This window comes from Rhinopithecus bieti, unplaced genomic scaffold (genome assembly GCF_001698545.2).
Source record: "Rhinopithecus bieti isolate Rb0 unplaced genomic scaffold, ASM169854v2 scaffold_52099, whole genome shotgun sequence".
NCBI classification, from domain to species: Eukaryota; Metazoa; Chordata; class Mammalia; order Primates; family Cercopithecidae; genus Rhinopithecus; species Rhinopithecus bieti.
In genome coordinates this window covers 775,453-800,676 of record NW_016820939.1, presented here as the reverse complement: position 1 = coordinate 800,676, position 25,224 = coordinate 775,453, and the positions used below count along the sequence as shown (strand labels likewise).

Here is a 25,224-nt window from a genome sequence, read left to right as displayed (position 1 = left end):
ATTGTGTCTATATTACTTAAAAGTTTCCTTCAGAGTTTAAAGTGTTTCTTCAAAAGACTGCCAGGTTCAGCCTGGGCAACACCACAAGACCTTGTCTCTACAAAAAATAAAAATAAATCAGCCAAGCATGGTGCGTGTGCCTGCAGTCCTAGCTACTCAGGATGGTAAAGGTGGAGCATTGCTTGAACCCAGGAGTTCAAGGCTGACGTGAGCTGTGATTGTGCCACTGCACTCCAGCCCGGTTGACAGAGAGAGACTCTGTCTCTAAAAAGAAAATTTTTAATAAATAAAATTAAAAGATTGCCAGGTTCCAGAAATTGCCTCTACTCAGCCAATAATCTGATTTTTTTCCCTGAATTCTCCAGTTTGTAAATACTGGCTAAAAGTGTGGGGGGTGGTAGGGAGAGTAAGGAGAAAGAAAGAAAACAAGTCCTACAGGCCAAACAAAATAATTTGTCTGCAGGCCCAACCTAGCCCTCAGGCTGCTTGTTTACAGCTTCTGCTCTAAAAAACTTGCCTGTCACTATTTTAAAACTTCTATATTTAGATTTTTTCAGGTTTAAAATTTGGCCTCTAAAGTGCAGGTGACTTATTCTTCATGCTTTCTTAGAAGCGGTTTGGAAGTCGTCTGCTCCAGGCACCACCCATGGCAGCAGGGAATTCTGCACACTGATAACTTTACTCTCCTATCAGTTTCCTAACACATTTAAGTCATGTAGGTCTGCCCAGGCTCACTGAGGTCCAGCTTACAGAATCTAGAGTTACCATAACAAAACATTTTTAGAAAACAGAACCTGAAAAGCTAGATAAGACTGTGTCATAACCTTCTACCTTCCCTACATAAGCTTGAAAATGTTGGGGCAGAACAAAGAAAACATGAGCTGCGGAGGAAAAGAGGAGTCTTGGGGATCCCACTCCTGTGCTTCTCCCCTGAGGCTACTCTGACATCCTACTCAGGAATGAAAGCCCCATCTATCAGTTCAGTGTGATCCTTGCGCCTGAGACCCACATGGCGGGGGCGCTTCTTGAGCCACTGGGAGGGGCCCCTCCAGCTCCCTTTGGCCCACCAGCTTTTCCGGAACAGTTGTCATTTCCAGGCTACAGATCAAACTGCAAGAGATATAGTTTCCTCAGCCCACCTAGGGGAGGGCCTGGGAATTTTATTTTAACAATTTGTGTTTTTAACAGGCTTCCCAGGTGATTCTGATGTGCTGCCAAGTTTCAGAATAAATGAAAAATTCCCTTTGATCTATGGTACTGGGCTTATATCCTGGGAAGAATTATCTAATGGTCTCTGTACACGGTGTGGCATAAGCCACATGCTATTAAGTTGAGCCTCCTATAGCACATGCTATTCCTTCTTCCTGGAATACTGACACTGCTTAAGCCCCAACACCCCTTACTTGGGCCACTCCTACTCACCTTCAGCTCTCATTCGAATAGTACTTCCGCAAATAGTACTTCCTCAGAGAAGCCTTCCTCAGCTACTTAGTTCTAAGTCACAATCCCCTCTTACAGCTCTTAGAATAGCTTGTAGTTTCCCTTATAGCACTTGTCAAAGCTTCTTTTACATGGATCTGACTGATTACTTGTCTAATGTCAGTTTCTAACTGGACAGTTAAGGTCCAAGAGGACTGGAAGCACCTGCTTTTGCCCACCATTGTAACCTCATCCCCAGAACCAGGCCTGGCACACAACAGGGGCTCGAGATATTTTGGTTAAAATGCTGAATACATGATGTGTTTGTTAGAGAGTGAGCAGCTTAAATGTGTTTTGAGAGGTGCAGGAGCAGGATATGCACCATCGGCACATCCAGAAGTAACCCGCCTGAAGGTTTAAATCATCTAATAATAGGGAAGTTCCTCTTCTTGAGGTTTCAGTTAAATATGGAAGTAGGAAAGCATGTTTGTACATGTGAATGCAAAGTGAATCACTATCACAGTTTTCCACTGTGGGTTAATTCATGCAGTTGTTAGGCTGGTAGTTTATTGAAAATAGGAGGCTCAACTTAAGAGCTGCAATGAATCAAAGTGGTCCAACAATGAATGTACACTTGGGTCTCGGAAATTAGATGCAAGCATGTGGCAACAAAACGTTCCTAACATGATGCCACAAGAGGCTACAAGGAAGAGAGTAATTGCTTTGCAGAAATCAGTCACAATCAGGACTCAAAGCCAGACTGATCTGGAGGAGGAATTAAGTAAGACCATAGAAGGATTCTTAGGTACACATGCTCAGTCCCAAGGTTTTAGATACCTACTAAATAAACACAAACAAATCCCAAATTATTTCCAGTCCTGACATTTTCCCAGAGTTAGACTGCTATTTATGACTGCCACTTGTCATCTCTACCTGGATACATAACAGCATCTCAAACTTAACACATGATCTTAATATATGACCCAACCAGAGTTCTTAGTTTTCCAGGTCATTTCCCTCTCAGTAGCTGGTATCATCCCACCATCCTTGCCTTTCAAGTAAAAAGCCTACCAGCCTTGTTTGATGCCTCACCTTCCCTCACCTCAGGCCACTCCTATCTTCTGTCAATCACAGAGCCCTATCAGTTCCCTGCCTAACAAATCCAGAATTTGTCCACTTCGCACCACGTACATGGCTACTATCCTACCCTAAGCCAGTATCATTTCCCATCTCCCAACTGGTCTCTAGGCTTCCACCTTTGCCCCTCTCATCCATTTCCCACCCAGGAGCCAGAGTTACAGTTTTTTAAAAAGAAAAAAAAAAAAAAAAAAAGTAGGTATGTCCCTCCCCTGCTCAACATTATCCAGTGGTCTCCATCACAAATAATACTCAAATGCCCTTTCATGGCCAACAAGGCCTCCATGGTCTTACTACTGCCCATGTCTCCAGTCCCATCTCACATCCTCCCTTCCTTCTCAGTGTTCCAACCATACTCCCCTCATTTCTGTTTATTTTGGGTGGCAGGGGCAGTTGAGACAGGGTCCTGCTGTCGCTCAGGCTGGGGTTCAGTGGCAGTATCTCGACTCACTATAAACTCAGCCTCTCAGGCTCAAATGATCCTCCTATCTCAGCCTCCTGAGTAGCTGGAACTACTTCTAATTTTTTCCCAGTAGCTGGGAAAACTTTTTAATTTTTTTTATAGAGACAGCATCTCACTATGTTGCCCAGGCTGGTCTTGAACTCCTGGGTTCAAGTGATCCTCCCACCTTGGCCTCCCAATGTGCTGGGATTAACAAGGCCATTCCTTTTCCTAAGTTCAGGCCTTCACACTTGTTTCCTCTGCCTGAAATGAAATACATCTCTGAGCTCTGCATGACTGACACATGTTCATCTTCCATGTCTCTGTGAAAGGTGCCTCTTCAGAGCATCCTGTGCTGACCACCATTTTTAAGTCAGCCTCCTCTGATTCATCTCATCCTCATCACCCTCTTCACTTCTTGCGGCACTCTTATCAACGCCTATGATTTCATTATATCTGTATTATCAATGTTCCCCATTAGAATAGATGGTCTATGGTTGGGCGCGCTGGCTCACGCCTATAATCCCAGCACTTTGGGAGGCCGAGGCGGGCGGATCACAAGGTCAGGAGATTGAGACCACGGTGAAACCTCATCTTTACTAAAAATACAAAAAAATTAGCCGGGCACGGTGGCGGGCGCCTGTAGTCCCAGCTACTCAGGAGGCTGAGGCAGGAGAATGGCATGATCCTGGGAGGCAAAGCTTGCAGTGAGCCAAGATCGCGCCACTGCACTCCAGCCTGGGGAACAGAGCGAGACTCCGTCTCAAAAAAAAAAAAAAAAAAAAAAATAGATGGTCTATGAGACCAGGGATCTGTCTAGCTTGATCTCAGCTGTATCACCAAGAGCCTAGTACAATGCATGGAACACGAACACAGTGGAAGGTTAATATCAGTTTGTTGGGCCGGGCGCAGTGGTTCACGCCTGTAATCCCGGCACTTTGGGAGGCTGAGGCGGGCGGATCATGAGGTCAAGAGATTGAGACCATCTTGGCCAACATAGTGAAACCCCATCTCCAATAAAAATATATATATACAAAAAATTAGCTGGGCATGGCGGCACACGCCTGTAGTCCCAACTACATGGGAGGCTGAGGCAGGAGGATCACTTGAATCCAAGAGGTTGAGGCTGCAGTGAGCCAAGATTGTGCCATTGCACTCCAGCCTAGAGACAGAGCGAGACTCTGTCTCAAAAAACAAAACAAAATAAACAAAATACCAGTTTGTTGAAAGGATAAGCTAAAAAAGAAAGAAAGAAAGAAGGAAGGAAGGAAAGAAAGAAAAACAAAGAAAGGGAAAAGGAGGAATGATGAAAGATAAAAGTGAGGCCAAGAAACACAACAGGAAATGAAACTCACTGTATCCTCCATGGTTCTGCTGTTAGGTTCAGTCTGGGTGACAAAGCACAACTCTTCTGGTCAAAAACAAACATCTCACCACTGCCACCAATGCTGCCATCAAACAGCAAGTCAGAAGAACTAACTCTAACTCAAGTCAAAAGTTCTAGCTCTGGCTCTGATATTAACTACAACTTTTTGCAAAATGAAGGACTTTACCCTTTTAGACCTTATTTGTAAAATGAAAGAGCTGTGTCCTTAGCTTTAAAATTCAAACATTCTAAATTCAGTATATGATTTGGTATACCCATCTCTGCTTATTCCATTTCTCCTTTTCAATAAAAAGCCTATCTAGCACATAAATCCTCTATCTGAAATCTGTATCTAGGCAGACCTCCCCACCTCCACATTCCATCCCAATGCCCCCAGCCTCAGGGTCCACGTGCATGAGCACTCACAGAGATACCACGGCTTCTCTCTCTTTCACTTGTTATCTCTAGATAGAAAAGAGTGATATAAAGAAATCCCAGTCTTCCAATTGGGCAGGTCCACCTCTGATGTGGCAACTCTGCAGCTGGAAGGGATCTACGTGAGATCGGGGAGTTCTGGGCCTGGCCTCAGATTGGTCACTTCACACTGCTAGACATCTTCCAGTTGACATATAACTAAAACAGACACTCCCAGAGAAAACCAAGTGCAGACTTTAGTGGTCCAGGCTTCCAGTCAGAAATCGACCTTTTGATAATTTTTTCCCTTAGGATCTTTGGAAGAACTAAACTTTAATTCTGAGACAGACTTATCCCAGAGAAGAATATGAGTTTTTGCAGTATCAACTAAAACATAAAATGAAGTATTTCCCATGGGGGGAAAGGAAAGGACAGGGAGTAAAGAATCCACACTTAGGTGGCTAGAGAATGAAGGAACATAAAAAACAAAAAATAGAGTGGCTTTCCAATTTGGGTTCATTTGTAAAATTACTATTTCACAGAAGCAGTGGGAAGGCGTAGGGGAGAAATGAAACAAACCACAAAACAGAACTATCTTCACACTCAGAGTGCTAGGAAAGAGAAAATTTCCTGACTTGCCTTAGGACCAATTAAGCAAATAAAGGAAAATCACTCAGCTACTCCCACACCCCCTTCTCCCAGCTCCACCAAGAGCCAGCTTCCCCTTCTGCCCCAAACCCAAAACTAACCCAGGCTATTGCTAATATTCTCACCTATATTCAAAGTTTACCTGCTCTGGGGCCAATTCCCACATTTTTGGTCCCACATCTCTACACTTTCCTTGGGTTCACCAGAATAATCATCCTTGGATTCACAAGAAATATTAAAATTTGAAATTTAAAATTCAAGTATATTTTAAAACTTTCAAAAATACCCATTTTGCTAAGTGTGTAAACAGAAAATTAATGCTAAGTCTGTGAAACATGAGGTCTTTGTTAAAACAGCAAAATCAAATCCAAAACCTAGCCAGAGAGCTCCAAGATCCCTGCTTCCCGGACTGATGACTCCTTCATTCCACGCTCTTGGCTCCTAATTTGTCCTTACATGGGTCACCTAGAGCCCTCCATCTGTCTGACCCCCTCAGTTCCATCCTCCCACTCACCAACAGCGCCACGGGGCTCCCAGGCAGTTGGCACCACAGCTGCCACTGCCTGGCATGAAAACTCTGGCTGAGACCAGAGGGAACCATCGCATTAAAGAAAATGCTGACTGAACAGAGGCTGTAGATGAAAGGTTTACTTCTACTCCATCGTTGATAGCAGATGCACTGGTGCCAAGAAAACCCCCATTCTTCAATAACCAAATTTATGGAGGATTTTGTTCCTCAGAAAACATGCAAGAGCCAGTTAACACAGTCCTATGTTCGAAATACGTATTAAATATAAGGGGTTTTATGACACTGAAGAATCTCAACTCAGCCTACTTATTTCCACCCAAGAAAGCAGTAAGCTAACCGGAATCCTCTCCCAGAAACATCTACTAGGAAACCTAGGGCTGAATTACACAGGTTCTTTAAGTACCTAGTTCCAGAGAGAGAAAACTCAATTGTTCTCTAATTGTTTCATAAGTGTAGGCTGATCTTTACACTAGACTAATCTGTCCTGCAGCAAGGACCGATTTCTCTGGCACAGAATCTTGCACTTAAGCATATGGTTGGGCATTTGGTAGACAATGTAAATATTTGCTAATCTGTCTAAAAATTGTTTTAAAGCAATTTTTTTAGGTTATTTTTAGAAAGAATGTTAAGTTGTCCCCCCCCTTTTTTTTAAACTGGGAACATACAGCTAACCCTATTTGATAAAGAAAGCAAAGAAACTATCATTGAGTTCTTTACTGCCTGAATTAGAAGGCAGGCGGAGTGACTGTTTTGAGGAGGGAGAATCTCACTTTATTTTGCCTTCATTCAGCTGCCTACTCCTTCCTCCGTCACAGCACAAAATGTTCAATAACTGGCTCAATGCATTAAATCTTCGTAAGTTAGGATCGGAGGTGCAGTTCTGCCATCTTGGTCATTTCTACCATTGCTTTTACTCCTTCTTTCTTATTTTTCCTTGGCCCCCAAACAAGTGGCATTCAGAAGACATCTGGAAGCACTCAGCTCAAGAGCTCAGTGAGGACGGCACCCCAACCTCCCTCTTCTAAACCAGAAGCTGACACCAGAAAGTTACAGGTTGTCCTCCTGGAAGATAAAGGTTATCTTTCCGGGTAGGAATCACGCCCCCACCTAAGGAATTTTACCTTCTGGCATTATGTAAGACATATCTGGACGGCACAAATGTCTTTGAGCAATGGAGATGCAAATTAGAATGTTTATACAATAGATGTAACTAAACCATAGACTTTACATTAAAAGATAAGTTTTAAAATTCACTTCAAACAATTCACTTCGCACTACTAATCTTAATTTTGGAGAAACTGGTACCACTTTAAAATTTCAGTGATAGGATGTATGCTTTGCTTCTCCTCATTCAAACACAATGCTGCTGTTCATCCACAGAGTAGAAAAAGAAATTTTTTTTTCTTGGTTTTAATAAGTACAGCATTTGGGTTACTTTTAAAACCCATAGTTGAAAACATTCTGTATTATATTTTGACTCACTCTCAAGTGAAATGTCACCATACACCCACTCTTCTTTTTTAGGTGATAAATAATAAAATATTAGAACAGAACTTTAGTTACAAAGCTCCTTACAATTTACAGGGAACAAGTCCTTTTAAAATAATAAAATTAAGAGACTCTGTCATCTTGTTTTACTTTTTTACAGTTTAGATCTCAGAAAAAACTAACTGGGTCTGAGGAGGTATTAATCAAAAAACTTTCTTCTTCACATTGTTATCCCAGTGTCTCCCAAAACAATAAATAAGACACCTGAAAACCTTTCTGAAACTTTCTGGTAACTGAAATCTTCTCTATCTTGATTGGGTTTGGGATCCTACAGGTGTATCTATTTTTCGAAACACAAACTGTACTCTTATGATCTCTATGCTTTACTGTATATAAATTTTGGCTCAACAAAAAGGTTCTCTAAACCTTTCTGCAAACTGCATTTCAATATCTATAATCAGTTGTCCATTTCAGAGCTGAGGTTTTCATGGGTTATTAACAAGATCCTAAAGCCAAAAAGAACTCCCCCTACCCAAAAGCCACGGACTAACCTCCCCACCTTGCCCCACATCCGCAGAATATTTTCATCTCAAATCCATCTTCGAATCGGAATTGCCCAAGATAAGAAATTCCACACACCTCAACTGACTGAGAAGGCATCTTCAGTTTGGTGAGCTTGGCTTTGGCAGGCACTTTCAAGTCTGCTTTTTCAAAGGTCTGCTGTCGATAGTCCTCCGGCAGTGGTTTCAGTTCAGGGGATTCACTAGGAGCCTGATCTTGACCATCCATGGGTCGGACATAAGCCGTGGGCTTCTGCTGCATTGCAACACTTTTTGAGGGAAGGGAGGGAGGTGGAAATGTCTGAGAAGGTGGCTGGGGAGGGGCCACCAAACTGTCTTGAGGGGTCTCTTTATCATGGACTTTCACTGCTAGGTCCTTGGGAGATTTGGCTGGGCAACAGCCTTTACTGTTACTGTTGCTGCCATGAACCTTGCTGCTTCCTTGCGCCCGGGGAAGAGTTTGCTGGTTGGAATGTATAGGTGACAAAGGGGGAACTGGGGAAGGCAAAGAGGAGATTAAGGAAGAAAGCTCCCTCTCTGGAGCGGAGTCTGTCACTGAAGCACAGTGGTCTCCGTCAGCTCTTCGGTCACCTTTCTTGTGATGACTAGAGCCGTACCCCTCCTGACCAAGGCGATCCTGGGTCAGGTGCTGGCTGTCTGGTGGGCCGTAGCTTTTGGCATGGAGACTTGGCATTGGTTCAGTTCTTGGCTGCGCCATCTTTGGATTGTGGCTAATGTTGCCAACAGAGAGTGGTCCAGACGCAGGAGTGTGAATGGACTGGTGGTGGACACTAGTGTGGAAGGAGCTGGATGGAATGCTGCTCCCTTTGTCAGGAATTAAAGGATATTTCGGCTTTCCCAATCTATTTTCAGAAGCATCCAAGCGATGAGTGTGGGACTTAGTACTAAGGAACTCCTTCACTTCTTCGTAGTTTCCCAACATGTTCTGTATTCGACTAGACAGCTCATCACCTTTTGCTGTCTGAAAAAAAAGGAGAATTTGAGAATGAAAAAAACTAAGGAAAACTACCATTTAACAAACCACGTTATATAATACTATTAAGGAAAAAACTCTGAACTTAATGTATGACATGTAGAATTTAATGTGCCATTTTAACTCAATTCCCCTGTTGAGAAGACTATCATGAACACATATTACTAACTGTAGAAGACTAACATTACAAAAGAAAACCACAAGCTTTGGTAATTCTGACTAACAACGTTCAGAGAATTTTCATACTTTGTTTTCAAAAATCTCTAGAATAAGGTAGAATAAGTTATCTTATTTTCACAGCTGTGACCCTTGTTCGAACTCAATTATACTGAATTGTTTCATCATAGGGTTCAATATTGTGATAAATCAGACCTTCAACTTCTAGTATTCAGCAAATACCTTGTAGGGCTCTCCAAAAAGGGGAATCTTTTCAGGAAATGCCTCTTTCTCTTGGTGAGCTTCCTGGTTGCGTCTTTCCTTCTCTCTAATTCGAAGCAGGTTTCTGTCGTCATTGTACAAACTGTTTCAGATGCCACAAAAGAACGAAAACAATAAAATTTATCAGTCTCCAAGTTTTGTCATGCATACATACATGCGAGAAGGGAGGCGAGGACAGGTCTGGGAAGAAGCAATGATAATGGCTGTGATTTAAAGAAAGCCTAAGTTCCTTAACCCAGCCTTAGGCTGAGGCCTCAGTCACTTGGCTGTGACCCTCCAGCCTGGGGTCCTGGCTCCCAAAACCCAAGCATTCACTCTGGGCTATGGTCTCCATCATGGCTCAGGACTGATTCCAAACTGAACAGCCTTTTATAGGCAGCAGTGGAACTGAGACAAGATTAATGATATTTTTATTTTCAGCTTGCAAAATATGGGGTAGAGGTGGAAGCTTTTCATCTGCAGGACTCAGCAGGATGTGAACTTTAGAAAGGCTGTTTTCCTGGATCAGTAGCGTACATTTTGAAAGATTAAAATCAAAAGGCTTATTTCATAATTAAAAGATTACCAGGCACCCAAAACAGCATTTACTTTCTCAGCCTACTCTACTGGGAGTGTCTTGGCATGTAAACCCCACAAAAAATGATTTTTATTTCTCATTTCAAATGTCAGGGATGAGAAAATCCAATTATAGATGTCAGCTCTACCTACGGAGAATGCTTTATAATCTGACTGCCCTACTTAAACCACATAAAAATGCATCCTAAATCAGCCCTGGCACCAAAGGGGTTAAATGGCATTCACCGAGAAACAAATTAGAGATGGAGACCAAAGGAAGTGCAGTTTTAGCCAACACATAAACCAAAAGTGGGCTTGCCTCACTATTGGCACCATGGGCCACTTCCCAGCCCTCACATGCAATGTATGATTAAAAAGTGACATAAGAACTATAAAATGACTTCTGTCTTCATAGACTTGCTCCTAGGGAATCTACTGAATGTTTTCTCCCAATGTCGTTTGAACAAACAGGAAAATATTTGATTGTCTAGTTAAGGCTGTCGGTACCTTCGGAAATTCTAGCCCTGATGTCAGACACCCTTCCCCACCCCCTTTCCCAGCCTCTTTGCCCTCTTCTGACTTCTCTTATTTCCTCTGACAAGAGCCTACTGGTCTCTCTGCCTCCCCCACATCTTATCCCTTTAATTCAGCCTTCTCATGAAAAGAGACCTGATTTAAGGCCCTGGTTCTCATGTCACCATCCATATTTTAAAATAACAAGCATTTGATAGCTCTTTACTACTGCGGAATAAACTCTAAATTCTTGCTTTGGCATTAAAATTCCCCTGTAATCTGATGCAGATCTACTCTCTAGAAATTATCCACTGTCCCCCTGCAGGCCACATGCATTCTACTTGACAGTCAGTCAGTGACGTCCATCCCCTGAACATACCCTGCAAGGCAGCCTCTTGCTCTAATTTCCATCAGGCTCTCTTTACTGAAACCAATTCTTCCAGAGCCAGCTTCCCTAGGAAGTATGACTCTCTTACAAACCACCTCTATATTCCAGTCACACCTGACTACTCCCCATTCCTCAGTGATATCCTAGACTTTGATGATTTCATTCCAGCCACAAATTTCCACTCCCTCTCTCTCCACCACACATCCCCATCCTTAATTTTCACTTCCAGCAAATCTCTGGAATGATTCAAATGTCACTCACTCTAAAGGTAAAAGCTTCCTCAAATCCACCAAGTATGTGCTTACTTAACACATCAGTTAGTTCTCTCTCCTCCTCCCCTCTCCCCTAGCACGTGAACTGCATCAGAAAATAACCTCCCAAATGTAGCACCTCTCCTGGTGCTACAGCATGGTACTCTGCATAGAAGCTAATCATTCAATACTTTTAGATTAAAAAACAGCCACTACACTTATATATTTTTATAAACTTAACAACTCTTTAAAAAAGATTTAACTCTGGAAGACACATACACATTTTATTTTTAAAAATCATCTAAAAAGTAATGTGGTATTTCTATAGCCTTTTAATCTATGGGAATATAATGCACAGAGAGAAATTAGCTGCCTGACTGAATTCGCTACAATGTGGTAAATAACAATCTCCTTAGGCCGGGCACAGTGGCTCAGACCTGTAATCCTAGCACTTTGGGAGGCTGAGGCGGGTGGATCACGAGGTCAAGAGATCAAGACCATCCTGACCAACATGGTGAAACCCTGTCTCTACTAAAAATACAAAAATTAGCTGGGTGTGGTGGCATGTGTCTGTAGTGCGAGCTACTCGGGGGGCTGAGGCAGGAGAATCGCTTGAACCCAGGAGGCAGAGGCTGCAGTGAGCTGAGATTGCACCACTGTACTCCAGCCAGGGCGACAGAGCAAGACTCTGTCTCAAAAAAAAAAAAAAAAGAATTATCTTCTTAGACCTGTGTGTATCAAAAACTTTTCCTAGATGATGGATATTGCAATTACCAGATTTTAAAATAACTCTTAAAACCACAAAGTTAATTTATGCTAGTCAAAACACTGAAAAGAAGCTGCTGCTGAACTAGAAACTGGTCATGGAGTCTTCTGCAATGGAGTCTGAGTCTCACCTGTTTCAGAGAGTTAAACTTACTTCTGGTTGGCAGTAGCACACTGGACTTGATGATACTCAATTCCTTTCAATTGTTTTATGATTTTGGTAATTCCTCTTGTTGGTTCAAAAGATCATATGCCATTAGCATATAACCATAGAAGCCAAGTAATCAGATTGATCAGGAAATAACTTTCCTTCAAACTTGTTTTACAGCCACTTTGAGCCAGTTTGCAGGGAGGAGCTAAGCAGGCAACCATCCTCTGAGCAACTAAGCTCCTCTTCTCCCAAACTATCCGTGCACGCACCTTGCAGCAGTCAAGACAGGCCGATGGGTGAGTGGGTGGGGGGAAGCTTACCATGGGCATGTGTTTGTCTGCTTGGCTCTTCTCACCACCAAGGGAGTTCTCCCCTCCTGATATGCCACTTACAACAGAGGAGTCCCTACAGCTGGTCAGTGTTCAGCCTTAGGTTCCACTTCACAGGGCAGAGCTCCACCCCTTCTAAATAAATGCTACCTTTGTCTCAGAGAAGGGAACTCCAAATGGCAATTCTCAGTCCAGGATCCAAAAGCGGGGGTGTGAACAGTTACACCTCAACTAACAGGCTGCTCAGAGTCCTCAACTTTCTCATCAATTCCACACACTCAATTTTCCTTTAACAAAGTTACATTACTAAAATATTTTTAAATCAAACAACTCAGCCTTGTATTAGCCTTATCTCAGCATCAGTTGGGTTTCTCCCATACTTCCAGATTTTCATTCCAAAATATTGAAAATTGCTACAGAAATAACCAGAAGAACCCAATTAAGCCATTCTTTCACAGAATTCCTAACACTAATTTATTACTACATGATTCTAAAATCAAGAAGTCTCCCACAGGGAGGAAATCCTATTAAATTAAGGATTCTAGTTAATTAAGGTTTTACTTCATTAGTGTCAAAAAATAAAAATAAAAAAACCCAGACTAAGATTTTATCGGCAGACATGTAATTCTACACCTATTCTGAGACAAATTTTCTTTTTATGATTCACCATCACCTTCAACTAAAAGCCCTATAAGTAGTGAGGTGAAAAAGGACATCATGGATATCGCTGGTAGGATGAGTTTTACGAGGTCCAGGCTTTGTGAAAGAAACTTGCTCTCCCCACACTGTCCAACAACTCCCTCTTGGGTGGAACTCACAAAAGCTCCTGGGCAGGGCAAAGGAAGACCTAAGAGGTAGGAAGTTCACAGGAGTAGAGGTAGGCTTTGAGCCCCTGCTCTGGGTTGCCTCCTTTGTCCTTGAGACTAAATTGTTTTGCCAGTCACACTGAATCGCTTTCTGGTTTCTTGTTGCAAATTTGCAGTGGCTTAGGGAATGATCTGTTAAAAGCTCCCAGGCAAATCTTTGGTGAATATTTCCTTTTTCTTGGTTCCATTTTGAGATAAAGGAATATGAAATTTTAAAAATAAACCCACTAGTCATATCATAAGTAAACCTTTGTTCAGCCTATACACATCACTGTTTAAACCAAGGTGTAAGCAAGGAAGAGGCAGATGGGAAAATTTTTTAATGAGGGAATTTTAGGAAGCAGCAAATGCCCTACATGATTCACAAATCATGTGAACTCTGTAGTAACTCTTTTTTTTTTTTTTCAGATGGAGTCTCACTCTGTCGCCCAGGTTAGAGGGCAGTGATCTCAGCTCACTGCAACTTCTGACTCCTGGGTCCAAGTGATTCTCCAGTCTCAGCCTCCCAAGTAGACAGGATGAGATGCACCTGCCACCACACCTGGCTAATTTTTGTATTTTTAGTAGAGAGAGGGTTTCATCAAGTTAGCCACGCTGGTCTCAAACTCCTGACCTCAAGTGATCCACCCACCTCAGCCTCCCAAAGTGTTGGGATTACAGGCGTAAGCCACCACGCCCAGCTGTCAATAATCACCTTTCAATAACTACAAGTTAACTGTCACTTTAATAAAGGTAGGTTTTTGGTTTTTTTTCAGTCCTGTGTTAAGGAAAAACGCATCCCAACATCAGCCTGGCCATTTTTTCCCACTGTTTCAAATAGAATATAGTGAGTTACAAGTTCTCCTTAGCTGATTTTAGACGGTATTTTGCATTAGCTAAGAGGTTCTCAAACCTGAGTCAGTCAGTTGGAGGGTTTGTGAAAACATAGATCACAGAGACCTGCAGAGTTTCTGAGGCAGTAGGCCTGACATGGGGCCTGAGGCTTGTATGTTGAACAAGTTTCCAAGGGATCTCTAGGGGCAAAAGACAGCACATACTTTTTGGGGATCACCAAAATGCAAAAGCAATGGTAACAGCAGCAGCAGCCTGGCCAAGGAATGGCATCACTTAGCATGTTAGTCAACACTGATTTTGGCACTATCACATCAGTTTTCTATTTAATTTTCAAAACAACTCCGTGAGAGTGGGATTATTAGCCCCATGTTCCAAGTGAAAGAAAGCTAGCTCAGATATTGACTTGCGGCCAGGGGCGGTGGCTCACGCCTGTAATCCCAGCACTTTGGGAGGCCGAGGTGGGAAGATCACTTGAGGTCAGGAGTTCAAGACCAGCTTGGCCAACGTGGTGAAACCCTGTTGCTACTAAAAATATAAAATATTAGCTGGGTGTGGTGGCACGTACCTGTAATCCCAGCTACTCGGGAGGCTGAGGCAAGAGAATCACTTGAATCTGGGAGGTAGAGGTTGCAGTAGGCCAAGATCGTGCCACTGCACTCCAGCCTAGGCGACAGAGCGAGACCGCATCTCAGGGAAAAAAAAAAAGGGCAGGGCACGCTGGCTCACACCTGTAATCCCACCACTTTGGTGGGCTCACTTCGGTGAGCATCAGCTCAACTGATGCTGAGGAGGGTGGATCGCCTGAGGTAGGGAGTTCGAGATCAGCCTGGCCAACATGGTAAAACCCCATTTCCACTAAAAATACAAAAAATTAGCTGGGTGTGGTGGTGGGCGCTACTACGGAGGCTGAGGCAGGAGACTCGTTTGAACCCAGAAGGTGGAGGTTGTTGCAGTGAGTGGAGATTGTGCCACTGCACACCAGCCTGGGCAACAAGTGCAAAACTCTGTCTCAATTAAAAAAAAAAAAGGTGGGGGGGGTGAGGGGATTGACTTGCTCACAAATGATAGACCTGACCATTCAAATGCCTGGCAAGAAAGCTTATACTCTCAGCCACAGTTCTGCTAGCAAAGCTGTCAGGCTGCGTTAAATAGGGCAGTGAAGACAAAGAAGGTGTGCTAAAGTGTGCTAACTCATAGCCACTCATAATTCCTTAGTCTCAAAGAGGTACACATCGACAATTTAGTATTATCTCTGCCAGCAGGGCCATCTCAGAGCCACAAAACGGATGTTTGGTTAAACTGATCCACACAGGCCTGTCCTTGAGGAAGGACCTAACAGAGGGCCCCTTTGAGAGAAGGATGGCCAATGGCATGACACGGCTCTTTCAGTTATAAAAACTGTGGGTTGGACACAGTGGCTCACATCTCTAATCCCAGCACTTTGGGAGGCTGCAGTGGGAGGATCACCTGAGGTCAGGGATTTGAGATCAGCCTGGCCTACATGGCGAAACTCTGTCTCTACTAAAAACACAAAAATTAGCCGGGTATAGTGGCGAGTGCTTGTAATCCCAGCTACTTGGGAGGCTGAGGCAGGAGAATCGCCAGAACCCAGGAGATGGAGGCTGCAGTGAGCCGAGATCACGCCACTGCACTCCAACCTGGGCTAAAGAGCGAGACTCTGTCTCATAAATAAATAAATAAATATAAAAACTATACTACAATTCTTGTTTCAGAGCCTCTGGTGTGCCCCTGGGAAGGAGGGTGCAAAGTCTGACCACTCCACAGACACCATGGGTTCTACTAGAAGTCTACAAAAATCTATTTAGATAGGGAAATAATTCTCCTTTCAGTAGCCAAATTCTTGCCTTCAGATCACATACTACTGTCCACCATCTTTGAGGTTCAACCTGATGTATCAAAAGATCTCCACACAATCCATCAAGCCACCTCCTCCACATTTTTCTTTAAGTGTACTAGAAATGGGGAGAACCACAGGCTTCAGTGTCCAGTGCCCGGTGAGAGCAGTCACATGTGAAAACTCACCTGCAGAACATAAACACTCGAGCCATGAAAGGGGGACTGTGCCACAGATGTTTCACTGACCGAATCCACTAACTCAGCACAAGAGCTTGAACGAAGCTTTGGAAATCTAAAATGTGCCAGGATGCTCTCACTGTCTGAAAGGTGGTGAAAATCCTGAGGAATTCAGAGCTGCCTGTTCAGCCTCTCAATACAGTCATTTAGTCAACCCCATGCTGGGGCCTGTCAGGGCACATTTACTCTGACTTTTCAAATGCTTCCTGGGGGTGGGGATGGATGTGTTTAAAATATTGTGGTAAAATGTAAGAAATCACAACTCTGTAAGGATTAGTGAGAGTAATTCCTTTTTCTCTTTCCCTCACACTATGAAAGGAAACAGCATATGTGGATGAGGAAAAGATAGTAACAGAAAGGCCCAAGTTGGGCATGAAACGTGGGGCAGTGTGTTGGCTCTGGTATCATCTGGCTGTAAGCACCTTCTCCCAGGCTGGAGCCCATGGGCCCTGCTGCTAAACTAGGTTAGTCATGCGGGATTGCTGAATGCCATTCGGTGCTTCCATGGTAACTCACGGCCCACAGGGCTGGCTGTGCACAGCTGACTACCCATTTATCACCCTTGACTGGTCACTTCACATAGGCCTTCCTCTGATAGATGTCACCAGCTCTCTAGAATTCGAGTTTAAATTTTTAACTCTCTCTTGGATGGTGGAGTGTGATTTCTCCTATATATTTATCTTCATAAGCCTGGAGACATCTGACAGGAAGGAAAGGGAAAATCCTAAAATCAACAGTGTACATTAACTCTGGAAAGGATTAAGTCTTATTACTATTTAGAAGCACTATGCCATTGTGATTTGAATGTACAAAGGATAGGATATAGCAACATATAAACACACAAAAGTTGGGCAACCCCAGCTTAGAGGATGGTGAGATAGAGATCTGTCACAAACAGGGAGGCAAAAAGACAGGATGCTAGGATTCTTCCACACCATGTAAGCAACTTTTTTATTTTAAAAGCCACATCTCAACTTTGTAAGTCCATCTTTTAGCCTTTTGTTTGCACATTCCCCTATTCCTACCATCTAACACGCAGGAAACATTTTTCACACATTGGCTTTATGAAAAAACATCAACATACCTCAAAGCACAATATTAGTTTGACTTCCAAATACAATTTAAACATGAGAAATCAAAGTGGTTCCATGTCTGAAGGCAGGATAAAATGTTGCTTCAAAGAATGGAGATTTTTTTCCTCTCTCCATCCATGTGAAAGAATTTGTAAGAGACTTTCTCATAATAAAAATCACTCAGCTAAATCATCCCAGGGTTTTCACTCTCAATACCTAACATGAGTAACGTTCTTAAAATTTATAAAGAAAGTAATCAGAGACTTAATCCTAAAACAAAGTCTTACAATCTGATTTCATATTAAAAATATCAGCCAAGTACAATGAAAAAATAGCACGATGTCAGTTGTTTTCCTGGAAGAGCCCCCAGGGGATTATCTCAGGGCATTAGCACTCTATGCTACTCACTTCTGTTTGCCACAGAAGGTTCAGTCTTATCATAATTTATTATAGCATTTATTTTTAAAGTTTTATGTGACCCCATTTTGCAAAATTAAATCAACCTTGAAAACACTGCCCACATAACATCTTGCCATTCTCTAGGAGGGTGATACATGACAGTGAAATTTACATTCTTGGTACCCATCGTAAACATTCTCCAGGACTCAGAGCCAGTAAGATATTTTGCATATCTTAAATGCATCCTGCAAGTTTTAAATTGAGAAAGACTCTACACTTGGGCAAATGTGACTAAAAAGTCACATCAATTCTAAGGAAAGACATGTTAATTTACCTTTCAAAATGAACTTGCCTGGTACTTCTGTATGCCTGTTAATATGCAGCAAAGGTCTGAAAGGATACATTTTACAAAAACCTACCAAGCAGGGCCGAGCGCAGTGGTTCATGTCTGTAATCCCAGCAGTTTGGGAGGCCGAGGCGGGCAGATCACTTGAGGTCAGGAGTTCAAGACTAGCCTGGCGAACATGGTGAAACCCCATCTCTACCAAAACTACAAAACATTAGCCGGGTGTGGTGGTGGGTGCCTGTAATCCCAGCTACTCGGAAGGCTGACGCAGGAGAACTGCTTGAACCCAGGAGGCGGAGGTTGCAGTGAGCCGAAAACGTGCCATTGCACTCCAGCCTGGGCGACAGAGCAAGACTCCGTCTCAAAACAAAAACAAAAAACCTACCACCAAGCAGCAAGGGATTAGGGTGCAGAATGTTAAGTGGTGATGTGGTTTGGGGAACATTTTGTTAACATCCTGTTTTTAAATTCTTTTCACAATAAGAAAGCATCTATTTGTATAAAAGTTCTGATTAAAAACAAAAGAAAGAGCCTCATATACTATAGCAACGTCAGGTTGGGGATAAAGAAATACTGAAGTGTTAATCATTTTTGCAGTAATTCTCATTAGAAGCTCTGAAAACTGATTTTGGGTTCTGAACTCAGTCTTAGATTGTTAGCAAGTAATTTTAGATCCATCTGTGTAAAGCAGAATCTCAAATTAGCTGGGCATGGTGGCACACTCCTGTAGTCCCAACTACTTGGGAAGCTGAGATGGGAGGATCACTTGATCCTGAGAGGCAGAGGTTGGAGCGAGCCGAGGTCACACCCTGCACTCCAGCCTCAGCAATGGAGCAAGACGGAGCAAGAAGCTTGTCTCAAAAACAAGGCGGGGAGAGACAAAAAAAGCAGGGAGAGACAAAAAAAGCAGAAACTCACTGCCATATTAGAGAATACGTTCTAACATTCAAACACCAGCAGATGATTTTTTTTTTTGAGACGCAGTCTCGGCTCTGTCGCCCAGGCTGGAGTGCAGTGGCGCGGCAGATCTCGGCTCACTGCAAGTTCCTCCTCCCGGGTTCACGCCATTCCCCTGCCTCAGCCTCCTGAGTAGCTGGGACTACAGGCGCCCACCACCACGCCCAGCTAATATTTTTGTATTTTTAGTAGAGATGGGGTTTCACCTGTGTTGGGCACGATGGTCTCGAACTCCTGACCTTGTGATCTGCCCACCTTGACCTCCCAAAGTGCTGGGATTACAGGTGTGAGTCACCGCACCCGGCCCCAGCTGATGTTTTTTAATTGGGGGAGTTAATATAACCTACTTTGTTTCTCTTAATAGATCTCATAAGTCTATTTTGAGAGGTATTTTTTACCTTACAGATAGAAAAACACAAGAACTTGTCTTCCTTATCAATCAGTTTTTAAGGGACAGTAAGGAAAACTGTGTGGTTGGGCATACATAGCTCCAACAGAAAAGTCGGATGGGGGAAGAGGAGACAGATGAGCTAATGTGTTCCCATGTGCAGCACACCAAGCCTCTCATCTTCCAAACATATTTTAACAATAAAAAATTAGTACTGAGTAAGCAAGGCCAGCATGCATATAGAACAATTACACAAACCCCACCAGTCAAACAAATCACTTCTCACCTCAAAAAGCTGGCAATCTATAGCTAGGGGTTAATAAAACATGTCTTTATGTTATATGCAATGTGAGCATATTGATGTTACTGACAAATTTCAGAAAATTCAGTCCCTGAGACTGATGTCAAGTGCTTACCAGCAGTCAAGCAAGGGGATATACAGAAATTACCCTCCACAATGGCAACAGAGATAAACCAGTTTTTTTAACCTGAGATAGAGTCTGTCACCAGACTAGTTATTTATGTCTCCCTTTAGTTGTAAAGGCCCCTGGTGAGCATAGCCGCACAGTGCCTCGTTGGCACTGCTCATTTGGCACCAATCAGAAATGTGGATAGGTGTTGGCTCTTCCCCTGCTCTTCTGGTCTGTAGTAGGATCAATCAGAATGCTGGCCTCATTACCAGGCCACTCATGTCACACACTCTCAACTGACCCTGAAGGACCACATCCCATACCTGCAAAATGATGAGGCTGGTGAAAGTCTCTCAATACAGCCACAAAAATTAAAAATCCTAGAGTCACAAGCTAACAATGTAGACAAGCAAGCTGAAAGTCTTTTTCTTAATGCTTTCTTCCTTTAATTCATTCCCCAGCTTTTAAAAAAATGTTTTGGGTATTAAACCTATGAAGCATCCAATATTCAAATAAAATGGACTTCACTTCTCACTTGGAATGTGGCCCTGAGAGGCTCCTCTTTCTGGGTTGTCCATCTCCACAAAGCTGCATCACTGATCTTTCTAAAAATCATAAATCTGATCTTGTTATTCATTTACCTAAAACCTTCCTGGGAGCCCTGGTGCCTACAGGATTAAAACTCCTGAATGAGTACTTTTTTTTTTTGAGACGGAGTCTTGCTCTGTGGCCCAGGCTGGAGTGCAGTGGTGCGGTCTCCGCTCACTGCAAGCTCTGCCTCCCAAGTTCACACCATTCTCCTGCTTCAGCCTCCCGAGTAGCTGGGACTACAGGCTCTCGCCACCGTGCCCAGCTAATTTTATTTTTAGTAGAGACAGGGTTTCACTGTGTTAGCCAGGATGGTCTCGATCTCCTGACCTCGTGATCTGCCCTCCTCGGCCTCCCAAAGTGCTGGGATTACAGATGTGAGCCACTGCGCCAGGCCTTCTGGGTATTTCAAGCCGTACTTCTGCCTGCCTCAGCCCTCCCAGATAAGAGCACCCTTCCTGCATTCTGCCTCATTCTCTACCCTTTAAGCACAGGGAGCAGGGAGGCTCTGGGGAGCAGATCTTCTCCCTGCCTGGTCTCTAACTGCTGCCTTTCAAAAGTCTTCCTCAGTATCACTGCCTCCATTTCTGGGATACCTCTGCTGTCTATGTTTCTATTTACCCAAACTAGATAGACTTTATATATGTGTGCCTATAGATTTTCCTTATTAGACTGTGAGCTCCTCCTTAAGGGCATGGACTATTTCTGAGGGTTCCTTACCCAGCATAGTGCTTACTAAATGTGATGCTTAATATGTATCTTCGACTGAATTATATCAAGCATTACTCAATTTCCAACGATTCAGAATTCTGTATTCTGCCAGCCTATTTATTATCTAACGACAAAATGTGACTCATTGTCTGATACCTAAAACTGATTTTTACCAAATTCTTTTACCCATCAAATGACTCAAACCTAGAAGACAGGCTGACAACACCCTTTCCTAGATGGGCCAAGAAAGTTGCCTCAGCTAACACCATGTGTTAATCAGTTAATGTTACAGATTTTATTCAGTTTACCATACTTATTAATTAGTCATAAAACCCCAAGTGCACTACAGTAAAAGAAAAGGTAGAATGTTTGGGTAACACTTAGAGAAAACACACATTTAGTTTTAAATCAACAGATTCAGAATAATTTTAGAAAGCTACCTCCAGGACGAAAACTTGGACAATACACAAATCTCTCCATGCTGCCATAAATGCATCATGGGGAACAACACAAGAAAATACAGGATCCAGAGAGAGAATTTTAAATGCAAGGCAGATTCAGTGGTCCTTCCACTGCTGAAAGCCTTCCACAGGCTTGCTATAGCATTCAAAATTAAAATCCAGAAGCCTGGCCAACGAGGCCCCATTCCCAGCACACTTCCGAGATCTAGCATCCTTCCTCCCACTACCCTCCCTGGAATACTAGCCAGATTGGCTGTCTTTTCATGCCTGGAGCAGGTCAAGCTGTGCACTGCTGTGCACTGCTAATCCCCGTTTGCGTGCACTGCTAATCCCCGTTTGCATGCTCTGCGCCTAAAGCTGAGGACGACTGGCTCTGTCTCCACTAATATCTCAGGTTATAACTATCGGCTCCTCAGCCAGTCCCCGCCACCAGCAAGGTGCTCTCCAGCCCTTCACCTTTCAGTCACCATCTAAAATGATCCTGTCTACCCACTCATCTGTTCAGTCATCATCTGACTCCCCACATCCATCCCAAGGAAGAATGCACGTGGCTGCAGGTCAGTCACTCCTTCCCTCTTGATCCTATTTACCCAGCACTCACCCATCAGGCCATATGAATATTAGTTGAGTAAGTGAGATTCTGCACATCTAACTCTACATACAGATCCAGAGACTCAATAGCTTTTTTTTTTTAATACATTTTGAAGCTAACCATTTAATAATACATTTTTTAAAAACTAGGTAGTTAGGAAGAACATTCTCTAAACTGATTAATACATCAAATTTTCAAGTCCCACACAGAAAACAAGAAAAACAAATTATTCCCAAATTCATCTTGCCTCAGGAAGAGACTGCTGAAACGTCCCCAAGGCGATTTTAAAAGGCAACTCTTCTCTCAAGTTATTCAGGAGCCAATCTGGTTTTAAGAAACAACTAACTTCTACAGCCCATAAGAGATCAAATATACTAAGTGAATGTACTTTTACTTAATTTAAGCACCAGATAATTCCAAACATACACCAAACTGAATGAGGTACATTCTATAGAACAGCTTGGAACACAGGACAGGATTTACCATTCCAAAAGGAAGAGTCCCTCCCAGCCACTGAACTTCTAACGCACACATTCCAGAGAACCAACTGCACCACATACAATAAGAAAAACCTTTGAAATTGGGCCAATGTACCAGCACAGCTTCAGCCAGAACAAATGCTCAGCATTTAGACTTGCTAACCAGCAGCAAAAAAGCAACAGGAAAAGGCTTACACTTGGAAAATGAAAGGAAAAGCAATGTCTGTGTATTGATAAGAACAGTGGGGAACAATAGGATAATAAGGAAACTGGCAAGATGCAATTTATTTCTCTAAAGAATAAAATATTAAGAAACATTTATTCTTGTTTTGTTTTTTGAGACAGGGTCTCACTATCACCCAGTGCAGTGGCACAATCATGGCTCGCTGCAGCCTCAAACTTCTGGGCTCAAGGGATCTTCCCACCTCAGCTTCCTGAGTAGCTGAGACTACAGGCATGCACCATCAAGCCCAGCTAATTTTAAGTATTTTGTAGAGACGGGGTCTTGCTTTGTTGCCTAGGTCGGTCTCAAACTCCTGGCCTCAAGCAATCCTCTTGCCTTGGCCTCCTAAAATGCTGAAACTACAGGTGTGAGTCCCTGCACACAGCTTGAAACATTTATTGTTGAAATGAGTACACAGGAACCCATCAACACATTTTTCAATTGCTGAATAAACCAAAAAAATTGTAGGGCTCTTCCACTCTCCCCTTCAAGCTCATTCCATCATGGGAGAGTATATCCAAAATTAAATTCAAGGATCCTCCATCCCCCCAGTCAACAACTGCCACTAGGAGAAACCACTGTCAATTATATTTTAAAGCTAGTTAAACAGGCTGCTGTGGACACATTCATACAAAGAGATAAACTTCTTACAACTGAGAAGTTTTTTCCAGGCTCCTAGCAAACAACACATGGGCCACGAAGCAGATACTTAACCTTATTTGCATATTACACAAAGCAGACAACAACAACAAAACAATGGAGGAATAAGTTGTCCATATAAATGTTTTTAAAGAATCATCAGCGCTTTCCTTTACATCTTGACTTTGGTTATCTTTCCCTTTGGTTACTGAATTACACACACACACTTGTTTCTACAGAAAGAAAGCTTAATGTCACAAAAACTAGAGGCAGTTTCATTTTGTTCCATTTCATTCCACAGACATTTCAAGTAGGAAGAACAGGGAGATTATTATAGGAGAAGAAAGCTGGAAACATCTATTGGTATTTTATACAGTAACAAGCAACAATTACATGTTTCTAAATATTCTCATTTTCATCATAACCCCAGCTCACCTCCTACTACCCGCTATAATTGGCATCTCCTTAAAGTTAAACAGTAAGTCATTGTTTTTCTGGAGAAATCTCCCTTCATTTGACCTCTGCTAAGCCATGTTGTGAGCCTTACAAAACTTGTCAGGATTCTTTGGGCTGGATTTTGGCCCAGATATCAACATTTATATGCAGAATATATCATCTTTTCACCATCATTACCAACAGGCAGTTCACTTGCATAAAAGAAAGGGTATTTGTCAATCTTAAAGCATCCCTCTAACCTTCAGCCAACACTAAAAAACTACAATCTGAGAGTTCAATTAAGACAGACATACATTTGACAATTTGTGGAGTCCTTAATAATGTTAAGTTCTTGATAAGGCTGTAAAGTTTCCATATCTACTCTCTGAAAAGCAGACACTAATATATCCACTGCAAGTAAACAATAAGCAAACATTCAAAATTACCAGATACACTGTGACAATTCATATTTCATAAGACCTGTTTATAAAATAATTTCTTCAAACCAGAATTGTATTTTGAATATTATTTATGTCAAAGTTGAGAACAGGAATGCATTTGTCTATGGCTTTCTGTACTTCAAGGTCGTAAGCCTCACAGAATGAGAACAGAAAAGCTCCTTATTTCCAGTAAACATTGACTTCCTCTTATGTGCTAGACCTAAGGATAAAAGGGTAAGGGATTCCACAATTTAGCGAGATACACAATGAAGAAGGAGAAAAAAAAAAAACCTAAGAGTGATCCTAGAGGTTGATTACAAGTGCTAAAGGCCTAAGGAGAAAAACAGGAACTCTAAATGGAGGAGCCTGCGGTGATTTATTTAATTAAGAGCAGGGACATCTGAGCTGAATCTTGAAGGATGAGCAGAAGTTTCCAAGACAGAAAGAGGCCTCCACCCCAAGACAGCGCTTAAGTTGTAGGGGAGTGATCATTTACCGTAGGGTGTTTGCATCCATCTTACTCCACTCAGATTTCTCACAGGATGGGCCCGAAAGCTTGCCTGATAACCTGTGGGGACGATAACGTCTTGCAGCCACCCACACCACTGGTCTGGAGCGCCTCAGTTATCTTTCAGGGGCTGCAATACCCTCCTACCCCCACCCTGGACAACGGCCTGTGGGTTTTCCTCAGCCTGAAAAAACAATCTCAAATTACTGTGCACGTGGAAAACTGTCAGTTTTTGGGAAATGCACCGAGCCTGGATGTGGGACTTCAGAATGCAAATGCACTCAGTTGGGGCCTCACATGATCACACAAACAAAACCGATCACCATTCCCAGATCCCTTTTGCTCCTCATTGCCCAAAAGAGGCTCAATCTCAGGAATGTGAGTCACTCAGCAC

General features: G+C 42.8%; 1 protein-coding gene across 9 annotated transcripts in view; it reads right to left on the bottom strand.

The window, feature by feature from the left end:
• AFF1 (ALF transcription elongation factor 1) overlaps window positions 1-25,224 on the bottom strand; it is a 218,731-nt gene that overhangs the window by 92,973 nt on the left and 100,534 nt on the right. For 8 of the 9 annotated variants that reach the window (XM_017860043.1, XM_017860038.1, XM_017860045.1 and 5 more), the window contains 2 exons: window positions 9,397-9,517; window positions 8,083-8,985 (listed from right to left, as the gene is read on the bottom strand). The exons of the other annotated variant lie outside the window; for it this stretch is intronic. In XM_017860043.1, coding sequence (XP_017715532.1) covers window positions 8,083-8,985; window positions 9,397-9,517 — 1,024 coding nt within the window. The remainder of the gene's footprint in view (window positions 1-8,082; window positions 8,986-9,396; window positions 9,518-25,224) is intronic. 9 annotated transcript variants of the gene reach the window in all.